Here is an 18,047-nt window from a genome sequence, read left to right on the forward strand (position 1 = left end):
GGGTCCATCTCAACCTGATGACAGACTGGCGCACACACGCCCACACCGAAACAACAACTGAGGAACACACACACACATTCCAGAGATGCTGCCTGGGGAAAGGTTTTGTAAACAAAATTTTAAAACTCTACAAAAATAAAACAACTGTATAAAAATGCCTTTACATATACACACACACACACACACAAATTAAATAACCATTTACTTTAGTTCCAAAAAAGAAAAATAACATTATTGCACAAAATGAAACCGTTTGTTTTTAAGTGTATAAACTGTAAAAAAAAATTAATGATAATAATTACACTGAACCACAGGCAGCTTGGCTGCAACGGTCAACACGAGGTCAAGTTAACTTGGTGGCGCCACCAAGTCCAACAAAAAATAATACAGGAACAGACCTGAAACAAAGATTGGGGGGGAAATACTGAAATCAACATAATACTGAAAACTAAAAAAGAAAACTGCGACAAAAGTCATGCAGAAATGAAAAGGTAGAGATAGTAGGAAGAAGATGCCGAGCTGAGGGCTGTTGCTCCATGTGGCGGCAGCCCCAGAGTGAAAACTGCTGGTCTCTGGTCCTCTGCCTGCCTGTCCATCCTCCTTTGAGACGAGCGAAGAGCCAGGGCTTTTGCAACCAGAGAGGAGAGGGAGCAAAAGTCGGGGAAGGGGAGTGGTTTCTATCTGCTGAGGCTAACCGGTAGGCTGTCCCTCTTTCTGCGTCGCCAAGTGTTGCGGTGATACTGTGTGTGCGTGTGTGTGTGCGTGTGGGTGTGCGTGTGTCCGCGGTTAGCCAGAACAGGGTTGCTGACCAGCGGCGGGTTGTGGAAGCCCTTCACGTTGAACTTGGCTCCGTTCTGGAGAGGGGTGGAAAGAATAGAGAGAGTGTGAGAGAGAAGATATATAAACAAACTTCTAATTACTTTACTGATGATGCACCAAAAAGGGAAAATAACCAACCAAGCAAAAAGGCCAGGCTAGATGTTTCCTCCTGCTTTCAGTGTAAATGTCAAGCTAAGCTAATTCCCCGCAGGCTGTGGCTTCATAATTAACGTACAAATATGAGTGGTATCAATCTTCTCATCTAACTCTTTGCATCAAAGGGAATAAGCCTTCCTCTGAGGTCTTTACATTGGCTTCATGTCTCTCAAAGAGTTGATTTTAAAATACTACTGTTGGTTTATAAAGAACTGAATGGTTTAGGGCCAAAAATACATGTCTGATCTGCTGCTACATTATGAACCATCCAGACCTCTCAGGTCGTCTGCTTTCTGTCCTCAGAGTCCGAACTAAATATCAGAGAATCAGCGTTCAGTTTTTAATGCACCACATATCTGGAACAAACTCCCAGAAAGCTGCAGGTCTGCTGCAACTCTCAGTTCTTTCAAACCAAGGTTGAAGACTTTTCTGGTTGACGCTGCCTTTTATTGAGTAATTGTTCATTTCTTACACAGCAATTTAACTTATATTCTTTTATTTCATACCGGTCTCATTCTATTTTAGCTGTTTTTATATTCTCTTACTGTTCTTTAATGTTTTATGTAAAGCACGTTGAATTGCATTGTTGCTGAAATGTGCTATACAAATAACGCTGCCTTGCCTAAGCATCTTTCCCAAAAAAAAAAAAATCTAACTATTCCTTTAATAAGCCAGTAGGCTGTGAGAACTAAAAAGTCCCTCTTTATGACATTTCTCATAGCAACAGGTACACATCAGATGTTGGAACATCAGGCCACAGAGAAGCAGCGATAGTTATGGACTACAAATGGCAATGTCAGAGAGAGAAATCGTAGCCTGGAAATCCAGACCCAAATCCGAAAGATTAAGTGTCGGGCATTGAGTAATGAAAATGGCCAAACTCGAGGGGCGGCACCAAGCATGCATTTGAAAATCTCACTGCACGCAATTGGATAACACTACGACCAATCACAACAATACACGGGGTGACGTATCCAGAGCCCCATACGCTTAGCTACCAGCGGAGCTACAGTAACTGGTAGATTAAACTGTCGTAATTTGTTTAGCTCTCCTCTGGCCGGCCAATATCAGATACACCGATGTGATCGGTGCAGCACGGCTACAAGGGCATAGTTAATGAGCATCATTACTCAACGCCAGAGTGACTCGCTGAGCAAATTCTAATTGTGCTCTCGCGAGAATTCTGGATTTCCAGGGTAGAGAAATCACACACTTGGAAGAGAAACTGTGGAAGAGAAACAGAAAATATGAGATAAACAGAGTGTGTGTGGCAAGTTTGCCTCGACAGTGCAGTGCGTTTGAGTGTGTTTGTGGCATCCGGCGCCTACCTTGTGTGTGTGGCTGGAGTGGGGGCTGGGCGGAGGCTGGGGGCTGGAGGGGGCAGGGGCATGAGCATGGGCTGGGGGGGGCATGTGGAAGAAGGGGGGGAGCCCGGTGTCTATACACACCTGTCTGCCAGGTATGGAGTGCATTGCTAGACCACCGGGCAGTGAGACGCGAGCCTGGGAGGACGAAAGGGACAATAAGTTAAGTAACAGGAAAGAGCAACAATATCCAGTTGTTCTTGATTTAATCAAATGCTGTACATGTCTGGGTCCAAAAACACCCTTGCTCTTAGAGCTATTTGGTCTGATATTCTATATATAGCCCCTTAACTCCTGATCCAAATGTTAACCATCACTTCCTAATTTCCATACATTATCTAAACTGCAGTGTAATCCCTAATGCTGTGTGCCTACCTGTGAGCCTGGAGGCAAGAGGAGATGGTGTCCTCCCATGCAGGGCTTGCCGGTGCCCATGTTGAGGCCTGGTGGCAAAGCTAGGCCCAGATGCGGGAAAGATGGGTATTGTGGCAGGGCAGGCGGAGGGACGTGACAGGGCAGTGTTGAATCAGAGTCCTGGCAAATGACACAAAAAGGGGAAAACAATGAGCAAGGTTGAGCATGTCACTTGTAGCTACTGTATGTTTCCCATTTACATACTACAATTAAATCAGATGCAAATTGGGTGTGCTTCCTTTAGATGGGTTGGAGAGAATAAAATAGGATATGCTTCATGTTGTACCAAGTGGGTGGAGGTATTACTGCATTATGTTGGATGTCAATTGCATAATCGCAAACAAACTGTAGTTGTGCCAGATAATATATCATTCACAGAGGTGAAATTGGGTAGAGGTCTGCAGCAATTTACCAGTTTGTCATGGGCGTTTCATACCAGTTAGTGTCGACTGCATTTCATGCTGTCCACATTCAACAGGAGTAGCCGTTATGTTAATTGACTCTTAACTATGTCAGAATTTACTTCTACTACAAATCTTTCTTCTATCTCCCATCTTTGAGTGTAAACTCTTACTTACAAAACCCACAAAGTGCTTTATCAGTGTGCGCTTCATCTGCTTATCCTGCCTGTGTGTATGCATTTTCTTACGTTGTCTGATCCAGACAGTGAGGAGACAGAGGAGGCTGAAGAGTGCTGCTGGGGGCTGGAGATGGACATGGGGGAGTCTGCGCTGTGGGGCGACACAGAGTCCCTTTGCTGCTCCTCCGATCCGACACCACCACCGAGCGTGCAAGGCTCCTGCTCCGACACTGGCTCCTTGGGAGGTGAAACTACCAAAACAAATGAAAGGTTCAGGGACTCACAAATTCTACATGATATGCCAAGTGGACTTTTATTATGTATACATTAAAAATAGTGTACTTTTTCAGTAGACTATTGAACTCTCAAATGTTATCCCATAATATCTGGAGCTGTTCAATTAGGTTTAATTTATCTGATGCAAACAAATCTGTTTAATAACACATTTTCCACTTACTAGAATAAACACTACTTTTAAATACTACAATTAAATTAGATGCAAATTGGGTGTGCTTCCTTTAGATGGGTTGGAGGGAATAAAATAGGATATGCTTCATGTTTTTGTACCAAGTGGGTGGCGGTATTACTGCATTATGTTGGATGTCAATTGCATAATCAGATAATATAGAATATACAGAGGTGAAATTGGATAGAGGTCTGCACAAACTAAGACCTCATACCGTCTTAGTTTAAAGACATTATCACGATAAGCACAAGCAGTTATTTCTTCATTACTGTAGAATTGTATATTAAAGTCAGAGGAACCGTACCTCTGCTGTCAGTTCGCGCCAGATCCCTGCCCCCCCACTTCTTGATGATCCATTCCCTGTAGTCGATCACTTCCTGGGTCAACCTAATTATCCTGCCCATGGTGCTGCGGGAAAGAGAGAGAGAAGGGGTTTAAAAGAGCACCACCTATATCCAGGATATCTTTGGTGCTGCTGAGTGGATCGAATACTAACCTTTCAGAGTCTTTGTTGGGATACGACCGTGCAAGCGGGGACACGGCGTGACTCAGGACAGTGTAGGCATAGTCAAACACCTGCTTGACATGCATGGCACCATAGGAACCCCTCCCCACATCATTACCTACATGGAGTAAAGACAAACACGACAATACAATAGTACATATTAAAAGGGTAAAGAGAAATAAGATGGGCCCAAACTCTGAACTAACTCTTCCTTTGCTGTGGAATATTATATGCTCATACATAGAGATTTGCAATTTCTGTTAGCACCACAACTTTTTATTCTATATATATATATATATATATATATATATATATATATATATATATATATACATATATATATATATATATATATATATATATATATATATATATATATATATATATATATATATATATATATATATATATATATATATATATATATATATATATATATAGTGTCAGTTAAATGCGTTATTAGCGGTGTTAACGCAAACCCATTTTAACGGCGTCAATTTTTTTTATCCTGAGATTAACGTTCTTTTTGGCCTAGCAAACTTTGTAGTTTTTTTCACATGCTGTTGCAACAACTAGTAACATTAGAAAAACTACAACACCACACCAGATCTAGCTAGACCGGAAACAAAACAACAGACACGCCGCACACACTTGTTTGGGCTTGCGAGCCGGCCAAAGAGCTATGCCAAAGAGTAGTAGGCTAACGTTACGTTTTGAGTGGATGGCGAGCGCGAGACGCAGAAATGGATGCTAATAAGATTCTGAACGGAAAGTTTACTTTTAAAAAGTTGTCGAGGGTGACAGTAGTTTCACACATACACAGCCTGTACTCCATGGAGAAAGCAGCCCAACTAGAACTGCTGCAGAGTGCAAACGCTGTCTCATTAACCGGTGATCACTGGACGTCAGTGAGTAATCAACATTATTTAGGAGTTACTAAACACTATATTGACTATGTATATCAGCATACGGTTTTAGGACTGTGTTGTTTGTATCGTTTTTTTTTTTACCGTTCTTGTCATTTGGGACATTGTCCACCCCCTTTTCTGTCCAGGAGAATTGTTACATTCCTTATTAGAAAAATGTAAAGGTTACAAATGTCCTGCTGTGGCATCTGGTTTTTGGACCATTTTGTTTGTACTGTATAAGCAAAGTTAGTGTTACATCTCAGTTAGGTTAGGTACTTGGAGGAATTGTGCAATAATGACAGATTCACACATTTTTCTTTTGTTTACCGTAAATAAATAATAAACAACTACAAATCTTAAAGTCAAGTTCATAAAGTAACTTTCTTTGCATTCATTTGATTCCAAATTATGATACACTGGTAAGAATGGCTTTCCATTGTTAATATGTACTTAAAAACAGTTCTGAAATGCAAAATAAATACAATTCTATTCATGTGATAAAACACGTGATTAACTATAGAAATTTGGCGATTAAAAAAATGAATCGTTTGACAGCCCATATATATATATATATATACATAAAATAATCCTGGTGAAAATTGGTGCAGTCTGTGTTGCTTTTAGCTCCATTACTGTGTCAAATTGCTGTATGTCACCGTGTCGCTCTTGAAACTACCACCAGATGTCACCAAAATGAGAAATTTTCAAATCCTACACATACGTGACTTTAAGCTGACATTTGCCATGTTCTGCTGTTTAAAATGACATGTCCAGCCTCATTTCACTGGTTAATCAGTTCACTAACAACCTCATACTGACTGACTTCTATGATTGATGCTTGTCTGTTTGAAATTTGCAGAGGTATTTTATTCTTGGAGTCAGCAACACACACACACACACACACACACACACACACACACACACACACACACACACACACACACACACACACACACACACACACACACACACACACACACACACACACACACACACACACACACACACACACACACACACACACACACACCTGGGAGCAGTGGGTCCTCTATGCAGAGCATGGATGGTCTGTATCCATTTATCATGGCCTTCATGATCTCCTCTTTGGCTATGTATGCGCCTCCATTTTTGATGCGAATCCCTGTTTTCAAGTAGTTGAAATGGCGGCCGTATAACTCAAAAAACTCGATCAGCAAAATGCCCAAATTCTCATTGGGGTTTCGGGCATCGATACGAGGATGGAGCTGAAGAGCAAGCACAGAAAGACTGGATTAGTATGTATTTAAAACAAGTATTACTATGCATTAGTCAAGATTACCATAGATGTCTGTGCCCAACACTGGATATGTGGGAAGCCGTTTACTACTACTAATTCCACTATGAATCCTCTTATTGCTTCAACTATCAGTATTGGTATTACTACCTTAAAGGCCCCATATTGTAAAAAGTGAGATTTCCCTATAGTGTCATTAGTCATTCCTCAGCTGAAATGACAGAGATGCAGAGAGTGCATGTGTGGAAGACCTGGAAACACTGACCAATCAGAGCAGACTGGGCTTAAAGAGACAGGTGCTAAAATGGAGCATTTCAGATACTGGTATATTCAGACAGATTTTCCATTAAAGCATGTTAACGTGTTTTAGTAGAATACCAAAATACAAGTTTGAACCTGAAAACGAGCATGATATGGGACCTTTAAGACACACTATGGCTAATATACTGCTACTGTCGCCATTATTAGCACTGCTACTACCTCTGAAATTTCTCCCAATGTGCAACTGCTACCACATCCTGTACTAGAGCTACTTTCTGCTCATATTACAACACGTCTTTTTTCGGGGTGTGTATCTGCATCTCAATGTACCTGTAGGAAGCTGATGACCATGAGGATGAGGCTGTAAGAGCTGATTCCCCCAGTGAAGACTTCGTTTAGATCTCTCTGCAGCAGAAACTGCTTCAGTACAAAGATCAGGTAAGGCAGCACTGGATACATCTGAAAGTGGAAGAAGAGATAGGCGTGAGAATGGTTGATTCAGGTAAACAGTTTTATACATTAGTTATGTTTCCGCAGTAACTGTGACTAATGCATACTGTGCCAAACCAGTGAAAAACCCCTGCTGATGCCGCGGTTATTGCTGAAACCACACTGGTTCAATCTTGTTTATTTTAATTAAAGCTGCAAGAGGTAAACCTTTAAAAACAACGGCAGAAACTGCCTCCCCAAGCTTTAAGTTGAGGCAGTTGACTAATCATAATTTGTAATCAATGCTATGTATGAATGATAGCCCTCTCACTTACCACATAAATACTCAATTTTCCAACTGGGTCAAACCTTTTTTTAAAAAAAAAAAGGTGTTCAACGAGGCTTCCAAGAGCCTGTGACTTGATAATGTGCTGAAACCCCAGAAGGCCTGGGAATGGGAATTACAAATATGTTCATTTTCCAATTGAAAAGGAAAGCATGACCTCCTGGCAGTATGTGTGTGCATATCTGTGCCAGTGGAGCAGCAGGACTTGGTTAGACTGTTTAAATATGCTTTTAAGAAGTGAGAACAAGACTGGGCGCTACGCTGCTCCAAGTGGCTGCATGGGAATCTGACATACAGTATGAGGATTGGCTTCGAGGTGACCTTTTCACTGGAGTCTGGTCTCACCCACGCATTCATCATTCAACATCAACTATCCCTGGATTGATGCTAAGTGTGGTTGTCAGCAGCCGGCTTTCAAGCTCCGACACGTTTTCCCAGAGTCCCATAATACAAAAATCAACAACAACAAAAGGGGAAAAAGTCAGATTTCAGCTGAACATCAGCACCTGGAATTCCTCTCCTGCATTCTACTACAACCGTAACTAAAGCAGGCAGAGATCCACCTTTAGCAGGAATCTTGTCCGAGCCATGGGGTGGATTTCACCTCTGCTGAGTACATTTGGCAACAAGGTTTTCAGCAACACACAGACTCAGTTTGAGTTAAGTGGCCATTATACTGAGCACGGTTGCTGGGGTCCGTTCCAGCTCCACTTTGGAAATGAGATGTGCCAATGCAAGATTGGAGTGAAGTAAAGTGTCGTGCTTTAAACTGCTGGCTCGCCCGATTCACAGAGGGAATATCCAAAGTTCTGTATTTAGACCCCGCTGTAAAACGGTAATTATGTGACTCCTCTGGTGGTTTTTATATACGTCTACATAACCTTTTCCAGCTCTCCTCCTCCATATCTAAGTATTGCTTGTATTGTGCGTTGTGGCCGGATTTCATTTAGTCCACGAAGACTTCAATTCACAATCCCTATCTGGTTTTAAAATGCAGTAGCAAAAGGTGCACATGGATATCTTTGCGTCATTATATATAGAGTACATCTCACCTTAACATAATCTTTAATGAAGCTTGCCGCCCTGACTCCAGTCTCCACATTGAAACTGATGTCCACCTTCACCTCGGTCTCCTGGTCTGTCAGCTTGATGATTGGCACCTGAAGGGAGAAAAATGTGACAGAGTATAAGCAAACATTACAGTCAAGTCATCAGCTTAGTCACTATGTGAGGAGGAGGGGGGGGGCGACTGACAACTGACAGCCTTTTAGACGGAATGAATTCAAAAATGAAAAATCCTGCCATTAACTACTTATTATCATGTCAGTCAAGACAGCATTGTAGCTTGCAGTGGACAGCCTGTTTATGTGCACACGCCACAGGATGACAGTGCATGCTACCATACCACTTTGTTAGCTATAAACACTTCCACCAGAGTGGGGATCCACATTAAATGGCCTTGAGGCACAATATGCATTTTTAGCTGCAAAATTGTATTTGAACTCCAAAACAATAAAGAAGAACTACAAAAGAAAACAGTGGAGTATCACTGACCTGAGGCAGAGTAGTTGATGACCAGTTTTAATTTTAGGTGGACTAGAGCTGACAAAGTATTCACTGCTATTGTAATATTATAATGGGCATAAACAATACACTGTATATTTACAGTTTAACAGGAAACATAAAACACACAACTGGCAGTGGGCACCACCTATCACACAAACAGATGGAAGGCACTAATTGAGTGGTTCCTTCCCCCGCCCCTCACATTCTCATGGATATGAGAGCCAAAGCTTTGTACATCAAACTGACCATTTGAAGTCCAGAACAACTTTTCTAGGAATGTAATAAGTGCTGCCAAATTTTCATTTGGCTAGGTTTGTTACAATTGGTTGCCCACTTACTGTGGCTGTAATATTCTTAATACTTATGAAGAATTAAACCTTTGGGAAATTAACAGTCAAACTATTTTATGTGCCAAATCATTAATCATTGCACCAGTGTACATGGAATTTTAAATGGTCTTTTTTTTATTTTTTATTATCAAATACGTGTGATAAGATGTGTCAATGTGGGTTTGATGGATATCTGTTGCTGCAAACCAGTATGGCTTTATTTAGGGACTCAATATGAAGACAGAAAGTTACTTACTGTAGCCTTGTCCAGCACTTTAATGGAGAACGGTTCTGCCACGTTATGCTTGCGAAGAGCTTGTTCCAGGTCTTGCAGTGGCGGGCGCTCCCACTTCCCAAACACCACCAGGTCAATGTCACTGAAGACAAAAAAAATAGGCCGAACGTTAAAATGCCGGCCAGCAAAACACATCAGTTTGAGTTGTTTTTTCCCCTTTCTTAAATACTATGGTCTTACCTTGTTGGAAGGTACAGCCCTGTGCTGAAGCTGCCAAATATCTGGACCTGAAAAAGCAATGTTGAAGAAATATGAAAACTTTGACGAAAATTAGTGTTGTGTAGAACGAACACACACGAACACACACACACACACACACACACACACACACACACACACACTTTTGACAGTACAGATCCTGTATCGTACAACAGCTCATTTGTCTTGATGATTAACAAATCCAACTCCAATGTTTGCAAACTAAAAGGAACTAGGTATTTCCCTGTGCCACTTCAGGGACAGTAAACGCTGACAAGCGGAGTAAGCTGCCAAATTAAGTATACAAAAGCTAGAAGGAAAGAAAATGCGGTGTTTGGGGGCTGCAAGCGAAAGCTCTCCAAAGAAAGCAGAGTAGAGTTCTTTCCCTTTCCGTCTGGTAAATACGACAAGGCAATAGCACAAAGACAGGCCGGGATTGATAGGTTAAAATGAAAAGGGAGGCTGGTACAAATCAGGGGCTTGATCCATTTCCATGACAGTCGGGCTCACAGTGGAAGAGAGGGGAAGACTGGCAGCCAACAAATCACAACTGTGCGTGTTTTACATGATTAAGCAATGAGAGGGACATTACGTCAACCCTACGTCGCTGCACTACTCAACCAGAAGCAGGATCCTCCATCACTACTTTTGCACAGAGAAAGTGAGTGCACTTCAAAAATATAATTTTTGTATTACTTTTTGTAACTTCAACTTTGTGGCCTGGTCTTTTCCTCTACGGAAACATCATTCAGCATCATGATAATGCACTTGCCGGTTAGCTTACAAAGTAAAAGCCCCATTGCTAACAAATAGAAAAATGGCAGAATACAGTGTTGGTCGGGTGTCAGTTTTGCGGGACCTCCCACAAATGTGTCACAACGACTTTTACTATATTTGATTATAGCAGCTCAATTTAAAAATGTTAAGAAATATTCCTATGTATGACATTGTGTGCCAAACTAATTCTTGGCCCAGTACCAGTTGCCACGCAACCAGTAGAGACTCCGGGAAGTTATTGCTCCTGACCAAGAAATAGTCTGGTACATAATGGCAAGTTGTCATCTATACAATTTGGTTTTTGTACGGTTTAAACAATGAGACACCACACGTTAATTAGTGACTTTGGTGGCCGGATACGCTTGGACAACGCCGGGCTAGTTGTTTACCCTGTTTCCAGTCTTTGCGCTAAGCTAAGTTAGCCGGCTACTGTAAAAACACTGCCTCACCTTTAAAAAAAAAATAAAAAAATTAAAACACAGCATATCAAGAAAGCGTTCGTCTGTGTACCAATAATTCCTCCTCCAAGACTGGACTGCATGATTTGAGAGAGTGCTCGCTAAGATATTAAGAATCTGAAAGGGGGAAATCCATCCAAATTAAACAGCGGCATGTGTGTGTGTGTATCTTACATCTGCAGTGGGCCACAGCTCCTTGATGATCCTCTCTATCCGGTCCACCACCTCCTTCCTCATAGCGGCTTCCTCGGGCCGAGGAGACATGAAGTTGTAGAAGTCCATCACCTCCTCGTGGAGTCTGGACAGAGATGAGGATGACAGATAAGGGTTATTCTCACAGCTACAACAGTCATGCTCCACACAGACCAGTATGAAAGAAGGCCCTGTAGATGAGGCGGAACTCTCTCTTCTGCTTTGGAGTATTTCACATTTCTTATTGCAAACTTCTATACGACTAACAATCAAAATGAGAATATCTTCTAAAAAAATTTTTACTTACACATACACCATTTTTGGCTTACATTTTGGAATTTAAAAACACTCTCCAGATGGCCCACGATATGCTACCTTCTTATCTCTGTGCTGGTTAACTGCAATCAATCCAGAGCCGGGGAAGCAAAGGAACAGCATAGTATGTTCGACTAAAAAATGATCATGGAGTTCCGTTTGGTTAGCTTCTACTTTACTTCAGACCTGATTACCAAAAAGCACAAGGTGCATAGCACAATAGCAAAATCCTAAGTATTGTGATTTTTTTTTTATCGATTCTTTTCCCCAGAATCGCGATTTACATTTTTGTTTCCAACGTCACCTCAATATTTCCTGTTTATACATTACCGCTGACGGCGACTACATCATATCCGTTTCCAGCAAAGCAGACGGAAAGCAGAAAATACATGTTACGTACTTCTTTACAAATGAAATACATGTCAGATTGACTGACTGACTTGTGATGTGCATTCTTTTTAGAAAACAATTAGGTTTTTAGAAATGCCTCGTGATATCTCTAGAAGTGTATTATTCAACTTTTGTTTTTGTTAAGGAAGGAATAGAAAATCACAATACTATGGAATCGCAATACTTCTAGAACTGCAATAAATGAAAATCTCAATACAAATTTAATCGGCACCCATCGGTACCTAAGGAATTTCCCCAGGGTGGAATTAATAAAAGTCTCTTATGTATCGTGAAATAATCAAAATCGGGGAAAAAGCATATCGTCCCAGCTCTAGGAGATATTGAATATGACACAACGTGTAGTTTGCTGTCGTATACGACATTGTCGGCCCCAGGGGGTTACATCTTAGTAACTGTAAATTGAAAATGGGAAATCCATAAAAAACTAATTACTCTGTGTATTAATGACTACATTTACTTTTCTATTGAATTGTTATTTTAAAATCACAACTCTGTGAAACCATGAGGTCGTGATAAAAAAGGGAGGGAGACTTTGTAGCCTATACGTTTTCTAATCTTACTTTCAGTGAGAACATTTGTTCCTCGCCAAGAAACGGGTACAACAACACACGCATATGGAGGTTTTTAGAATAATTTGATGCGGGTTTATTAAAACACTGAGGGTCATATCAGCCAGAGTGTGCCTGATGTCCCTGGCTTTATCGTTATTGCGGATATGGATGGTTTTGTTTTTTTTCCCCCCCAACAGAGGAACGCACATAATGTAAAGATTTCTGACTAGTCACATGCCTCTGAAGAGTGGAACCCTGTTCAACCCTGTGGCCATTCATTTTTCTAGGAATGCATGCCATGATGTCAGTGTGAAATACAGAACAGGGAGACTGTCACAATCAATTACCAGAGCCCTGGAGGAAATACAGTCAGCCCATGTGCCCACTCTTTGATAAAAACTCTGCCAGCAAGCCAGTGCATATCCATGGCAATAGTCCACCGCTGACAGAGGGCATGGTTATTGTTAGCCCCCCCACAGTCAAAATAAGAACTGCCATCCCTGACAAACTAGTCAAACATCACCTCTTCAACAACTTTAGGGCCAAGTGTTCCAAGTAATCAATGGTGTTGTATATGACCACACTACCACAGTTTCTTTTAACCTTATCTCTGATCATCCCAATATCAATGCAGCATAACTACACAATTAATAGCATTTTCAATTTGAAGTGCAAATCCCTCTATGTGGGACTTCAAAGGGTACCCCTGAAGGCAAACTACTGCAAGACTTATCAGTGCACAAGCCAAAACTTGTACAAACACAAATTCACTTGTTATTCATTCACTATTTGCAAGAGAAAATATCAATTAACAACTTAAATGTTCAGTTCATTTAGGATGTGGGCTATTAGGGAACTAAACATCAAGCATGTGGACGTGCTGTCATGAACAACACCGATTCCTTGTACAGAAAATTCCCAGATGGGTGCAACCAGCCATTACAAATATCACACGGTCCTGCAACACATCTGGAAGTTCTTTAGTCAATTCTTATGGATAAAGGCTTCTGGCAGAGCAAAATACCTACTGTTAAAATGTTTTAAAAAAAAATCTTAATATATTTCAGTTACACAGCTCTCACTACAACAATGTAGGCGTCATGCATTTTTATACAACCCCCACAAATCATGCATGAATACCAAACAGAAAACAAAGTTAGAGATTACACTAAAAAATATATATATAGTCCACTTAAGCTGTATTCAAACTGTGTTCATAGAAATTGTTATTTATTACTTTGGAAGATTTTGGCAATGGTACTTATATGTACATTTAAGTCCCACCCTATCTGTTATGTCACCCTGAAGGAAAAAAAGACAGCTAACTGTGACTGCACCCAGAATAACTTGGGAAGACGTTTAACTTCTTCATTTAGTTTAATGCAGTGGGAACTACTAAAACATACAATACCAAGGCTCCTCCTTTAAACCCACAGTTTAATTATACTCTCACTCTAAGCAGACTGATCAACGGAACTTTTATGATCAAGCAATTAAAAAAAATTGGGATTTCCCGGGGATGAATCAACAGCTCAGTTAACTTCACCCATTACACACGTTAAGTGTTATCCAACAACGTTAGCTAAGACCAGGCCAGGTTCAAGTATTTTATAATTATTTCAGTTTGCTATTAAGAGTTTAAACTCTACTTTTTAATTCGGCATAATTTTGACGGGAGAAGTGTATTCGTTTTGTTTTTAAATAGCTAGTTTCCTAACTTTAATGTGGACACAAAAGGGAACAACCGTTAGCTAACGTTAAGTTAGGCTCATCAGGCTGACAAACACTAAAAAGCACATATCCGGTCAAAACCTAAATAAATTACCCATCGAAAAACCACTTCTAAATCAAGTTCACACAATGCACGTATTTTAATCGTTTTTCACAATGGTTTGTTGTGTTGTATATTTGTATTTTTTTAGCGGCCCAGTTCAAACTTCAGCAGACGAAATCAGAGCACTTCCGGTCTTGTTGTAGCCAACCATCGCTGTCTATCGGTGGCTTTTAGCTATCCAGCAAACAGCCCAACTCCAGTTTAAACTGCAATGCTGGGTATACTGTCGTGGATAGCGTTGAAAATAGCTAGCTACATCACGTTCAAACGTTACCATAATACTTGACACACGTCATTGCGCAAGATGTAACAACGTCTTTTAACCATTAACGTGAAAACAAACAGCAAATGTTAACGTTAGCCTTTTAATCCTACAGCAGTAATAGTGTTCACTCACCCGAGGACCCCAGGGTTGTACTTCCTTGTCTTCCAGGGCGTCCAAGTGCTCGCATAATTGCCATTAGTGCAGTTTGAAAGCAAGTAGTTCATCCCATAAGTGCTTGCTTTGTTGTCACTTTTCCTTCGGCCTGGATGGTGATTGTGTGTGTGAATTACAGGTACAGAGGGGTGAACCTGATGGCGCCTCACGCAAACCTGCGGTAAATTAAAAGCCGGGTGCTCCTGTAACAGACGACTGTGATAGAGGTTGACATTATTGTCCATGCTGTCCCTCACGCTAAATAGCAGATTGGCACCCCCGACGTTTTTATTAATGTTGCCCGTTACATTGCTACCCATAGTCCTCTCAAGTGAGCAGCTGGAAGGGGGGCTGTCCGCCCCGGATTCCTGTGAGGAGGACGAAGAGACAGATCCCGTCTTCTGGGGCAGGGGTCTACCCTTACCTGGTTCAGCGGCGTTTGTCGTGGCGAAGGAGTTACACACGTTCCCGTTGGACAGCGCTATCCCGAGCGAGGAAATCGCAGCGCCGTTAATACTAGTAGTGCCGTTCATGATGCTGTGATGGCTGCTGCCGCTGCTTAAACTGGCAGTAACGTTCCCGGTGCTGCTGCAAATGCTCTTGCTCGATGCCACCGCGGTCGCCACATTTTTTAAAACATCCAACGCAGCATAATTCACGCACTGGTTGTGGTTTTGATTGTGAAGCTGGTGCTGAGCGGAGAGTGTCCGTACTCCCTGAGAGGTCTCCCAGACGTGCATCCATAAGGCGTTCGCAGGTCCTTTCTGTTCGGGCTGAATCCAAGCTACCCTCGGATCCATTCAACTTCTTTCTCTGGTAACCCCTCTACAAGTATCACTAGCGAGCCCGTTGTGAATCTGCGCCACTACCTGGGCCGTTCAAATGTCGCTGCTCTGTCCGGGGTTGCGAAGAAGATAATTATTTAAACATGAAACCGAATCAGGACCATAGATAAAGTGGCCCCTTTACACCGCTAGCAGTTTCCTACGGGAATTCAATATGGCGTATTCTATCTCTTCAAATCCATGCGCATGCGCTCTACGAGGGGTTTCTTTAACGATGACTGCGCCCCCCATCCGCCCACTTCTTTATCACTCCGGCCGTTTGATGAATTGCACAGCATATATATTTTAATTTTACTTTAATAAATATTTAATTGAACAACAAGTAACGGAGTCCACGGTAAATCGTCAGCAATGAATAAGGATCTTGTGATCCAGTGGCTCTTGAAGCAGGACCTGGAACCCAGAGGTCCTTATACATTATATCCCCCGGCCATCACCAATGGGTGGGGGAACGGGAGGGTGGGTTCATAGGGCATCCCCCATCAATGACTGTCAGCCTCAGATAGCTATTTTTAAATATTGGCACATAACATATCCATACTACATGCAAAGCAAAGCTGTGGATTTGGGGGACATTAATAGTTTGTGATTCAAAGGGAATCTGTCTGTCCTAGTAAGCCAGGCAGGGATCACAACTTCATGTGCTTCTGTTTAGGAAAGCTCTGACATAAAATCGCCCAATGTTAACAATTAATTTGAATGTCTAAAAAAAATCTATTGAAATATAAAAAAACATCACTCTTCAAAAAATACAATTTACATAAACATTAGCCAGAGAGGGAGACCACAGTGTGTTGTCAGCTGGCATCTGAAATACAGCTGGGGCCCATAATCACAACCTCTGGCCCTTGAAATGCTGCTCACATACATACAAAGAGCAGAAAACTGCATTCCACAGGGTAACACACAGAGGGGTTTACTGTCTAAGTGCAAATGGAGCATTTCAGATGTACTCTGCAGCCCATGAATCAAAATGCTCATTGTCAAGGGGCAATACACAGTAGATGGTGTTGATCATCCCAGACTCTGTATGCCACCCTGCCCGAGTAACAACCATCTCCCAGCCCATTAAGCTCTAGGATGGAGCGGAGACAGGCTGGATAAGGAATAACCACCACCTTCTGGGATGTGTATGCATGTAAAAGAGAGGACGAGAGAGTGAGTGTCTTGCATAATGCCTGCCCCCAACCCCTGCTACTCACGTGCAGCATGTGACAGAGTCAAGGAAAACCCCCCAGAGCAATGTGCCAGCTAGGATATGCAGCCCTCTGTACGACACTCATACACACAGCTGCTCACTCCCACTGTATGCCTGTAGAAATCTAAACTCTTCTTTCTATCTCCCTCTATCTTACACTGTGTGAAACACAGGCGTTTGAGTGAAACACCAGATTGAGTAGGTTATTCCTCTCATTTCTCATGTCACAGTCTCGGCTCAAGCCAAACGCCAACATTGACGGTGTGCCAGAGTTATGTGCGTGTGCGATTTCAAGGCTGGTTTGTCTCATTGTCAGCTTTCATGGGATTACCACATTGGTGACGACTGGACCACAGCTGACAGATGTCTAACACACAAACACATACACACAGTATATACACAGAGACAGGGCTGGAAAAGACAACAGTATGCATAAGAGTAATGGCAGATAATATTAAGGAAGCAGCCAGTAGTCTGTGAGACTGCATGTGGCTTGAATAATAATGAGGCCGCAGCATGTTCCTGATATTTAACCCACATTAGTGGAAAGCTGCATTTACACGTTTATATCAACAGCTATTTCACATCGCTACACAGGCACATATTGCCTGTGGTGTGTCAACTGCGCTGTGGGGTTTTATACAGCATAACAAGGACAGAGTTACAATGGGCCCAGCAAATATCATCCAACTGCAGAGCTGCAGCTCCTGCGGGGTCAGAACTGCAAATCCGGACCTGCCAGTTCCAGTCAACCTGCGAAAAGTTACAAAAGCTGTTTAGACCTGAAGTGTGCCATAATAGGCAAGGAAAACCAGCTTCTTTAATGTTAACACTCGCACCACCTGCAGGCAATTGCTGAGGCTTTATTTTTGCTTTTTGCATATCAGGCTTTCACACAAACCAGCCAGTCATGTGTGTTATGTTAACTAGAGCATAGTTGTTGTTTACACCTATCGGTGGGTTTGGAAACCGAGGGGGAGGATCCTTACTAAATTGTATCAATCCAAACACACACAAAAAGGCCATGGGATGCAAAGGCCAAAGATGAAGATCAAATGAAATCAGCATTGTACGGTAATTTGACTAAGTTCTGTAATCAGTAATATTGATCTAAACATTTTATTACGTTATTAAATCAA

General features: G+C 41.8%; 1 protein-coding gene across 1 annotated transcript; it reads right to left on the bottom strand.

Moving 5' to 3' along the window:
• Window positions 1-275: 275 nt before the first annotated feature.
• On the bottom strand, window positions 276-15,902 carry tent4a (terminal nucleotidyltransferase 4A). Its single transcript, XM_078268580.1, has 13 exons — window positions 14,845-15,902; window positions 11,319-11,442; window positions 9,892-9,938; window positions 9,673-9,793; window positions 8,574-8,681; window positions 7,077-7,205; window positions 6,243-6,456; window positions 4,296-4,422; window positions 4,104-4,207; window positions 3,403-3,584; window positions 2,715-2,873; window positions 2,304-2,477; window positions 276-854 (listed from the first exon to the last, which is right to left on the bottom strand). The coding sequence occupies exons 1-13, from the start codon at window positions 15,663-15,665 to the stop codon at window positions 678-680; spliced, it is 2,487 nt and encodes an 828-aa protein (XP_078124706.1). The 5' UTR covers window positions 15,666-15,902; the 3' UTR covers window positions 276-677.
• Between the last annotated feature and the right edge of the window lie 2,145 nt (window positions 15,903-18,047).

This window comes from Sander vitreus, chromosome 14 (genome assembly GCF_031162955.1).
Source record: "Sander vitreus isolate 19-12246 chromosome 14, sanVit1, whole genome shotgun sequence".
Lineage (NCBI taxonomy): Eukaryota > Metazoa > Chordata > Actinopteri > Perciformes > Percidae > Sander > Sander vitreus.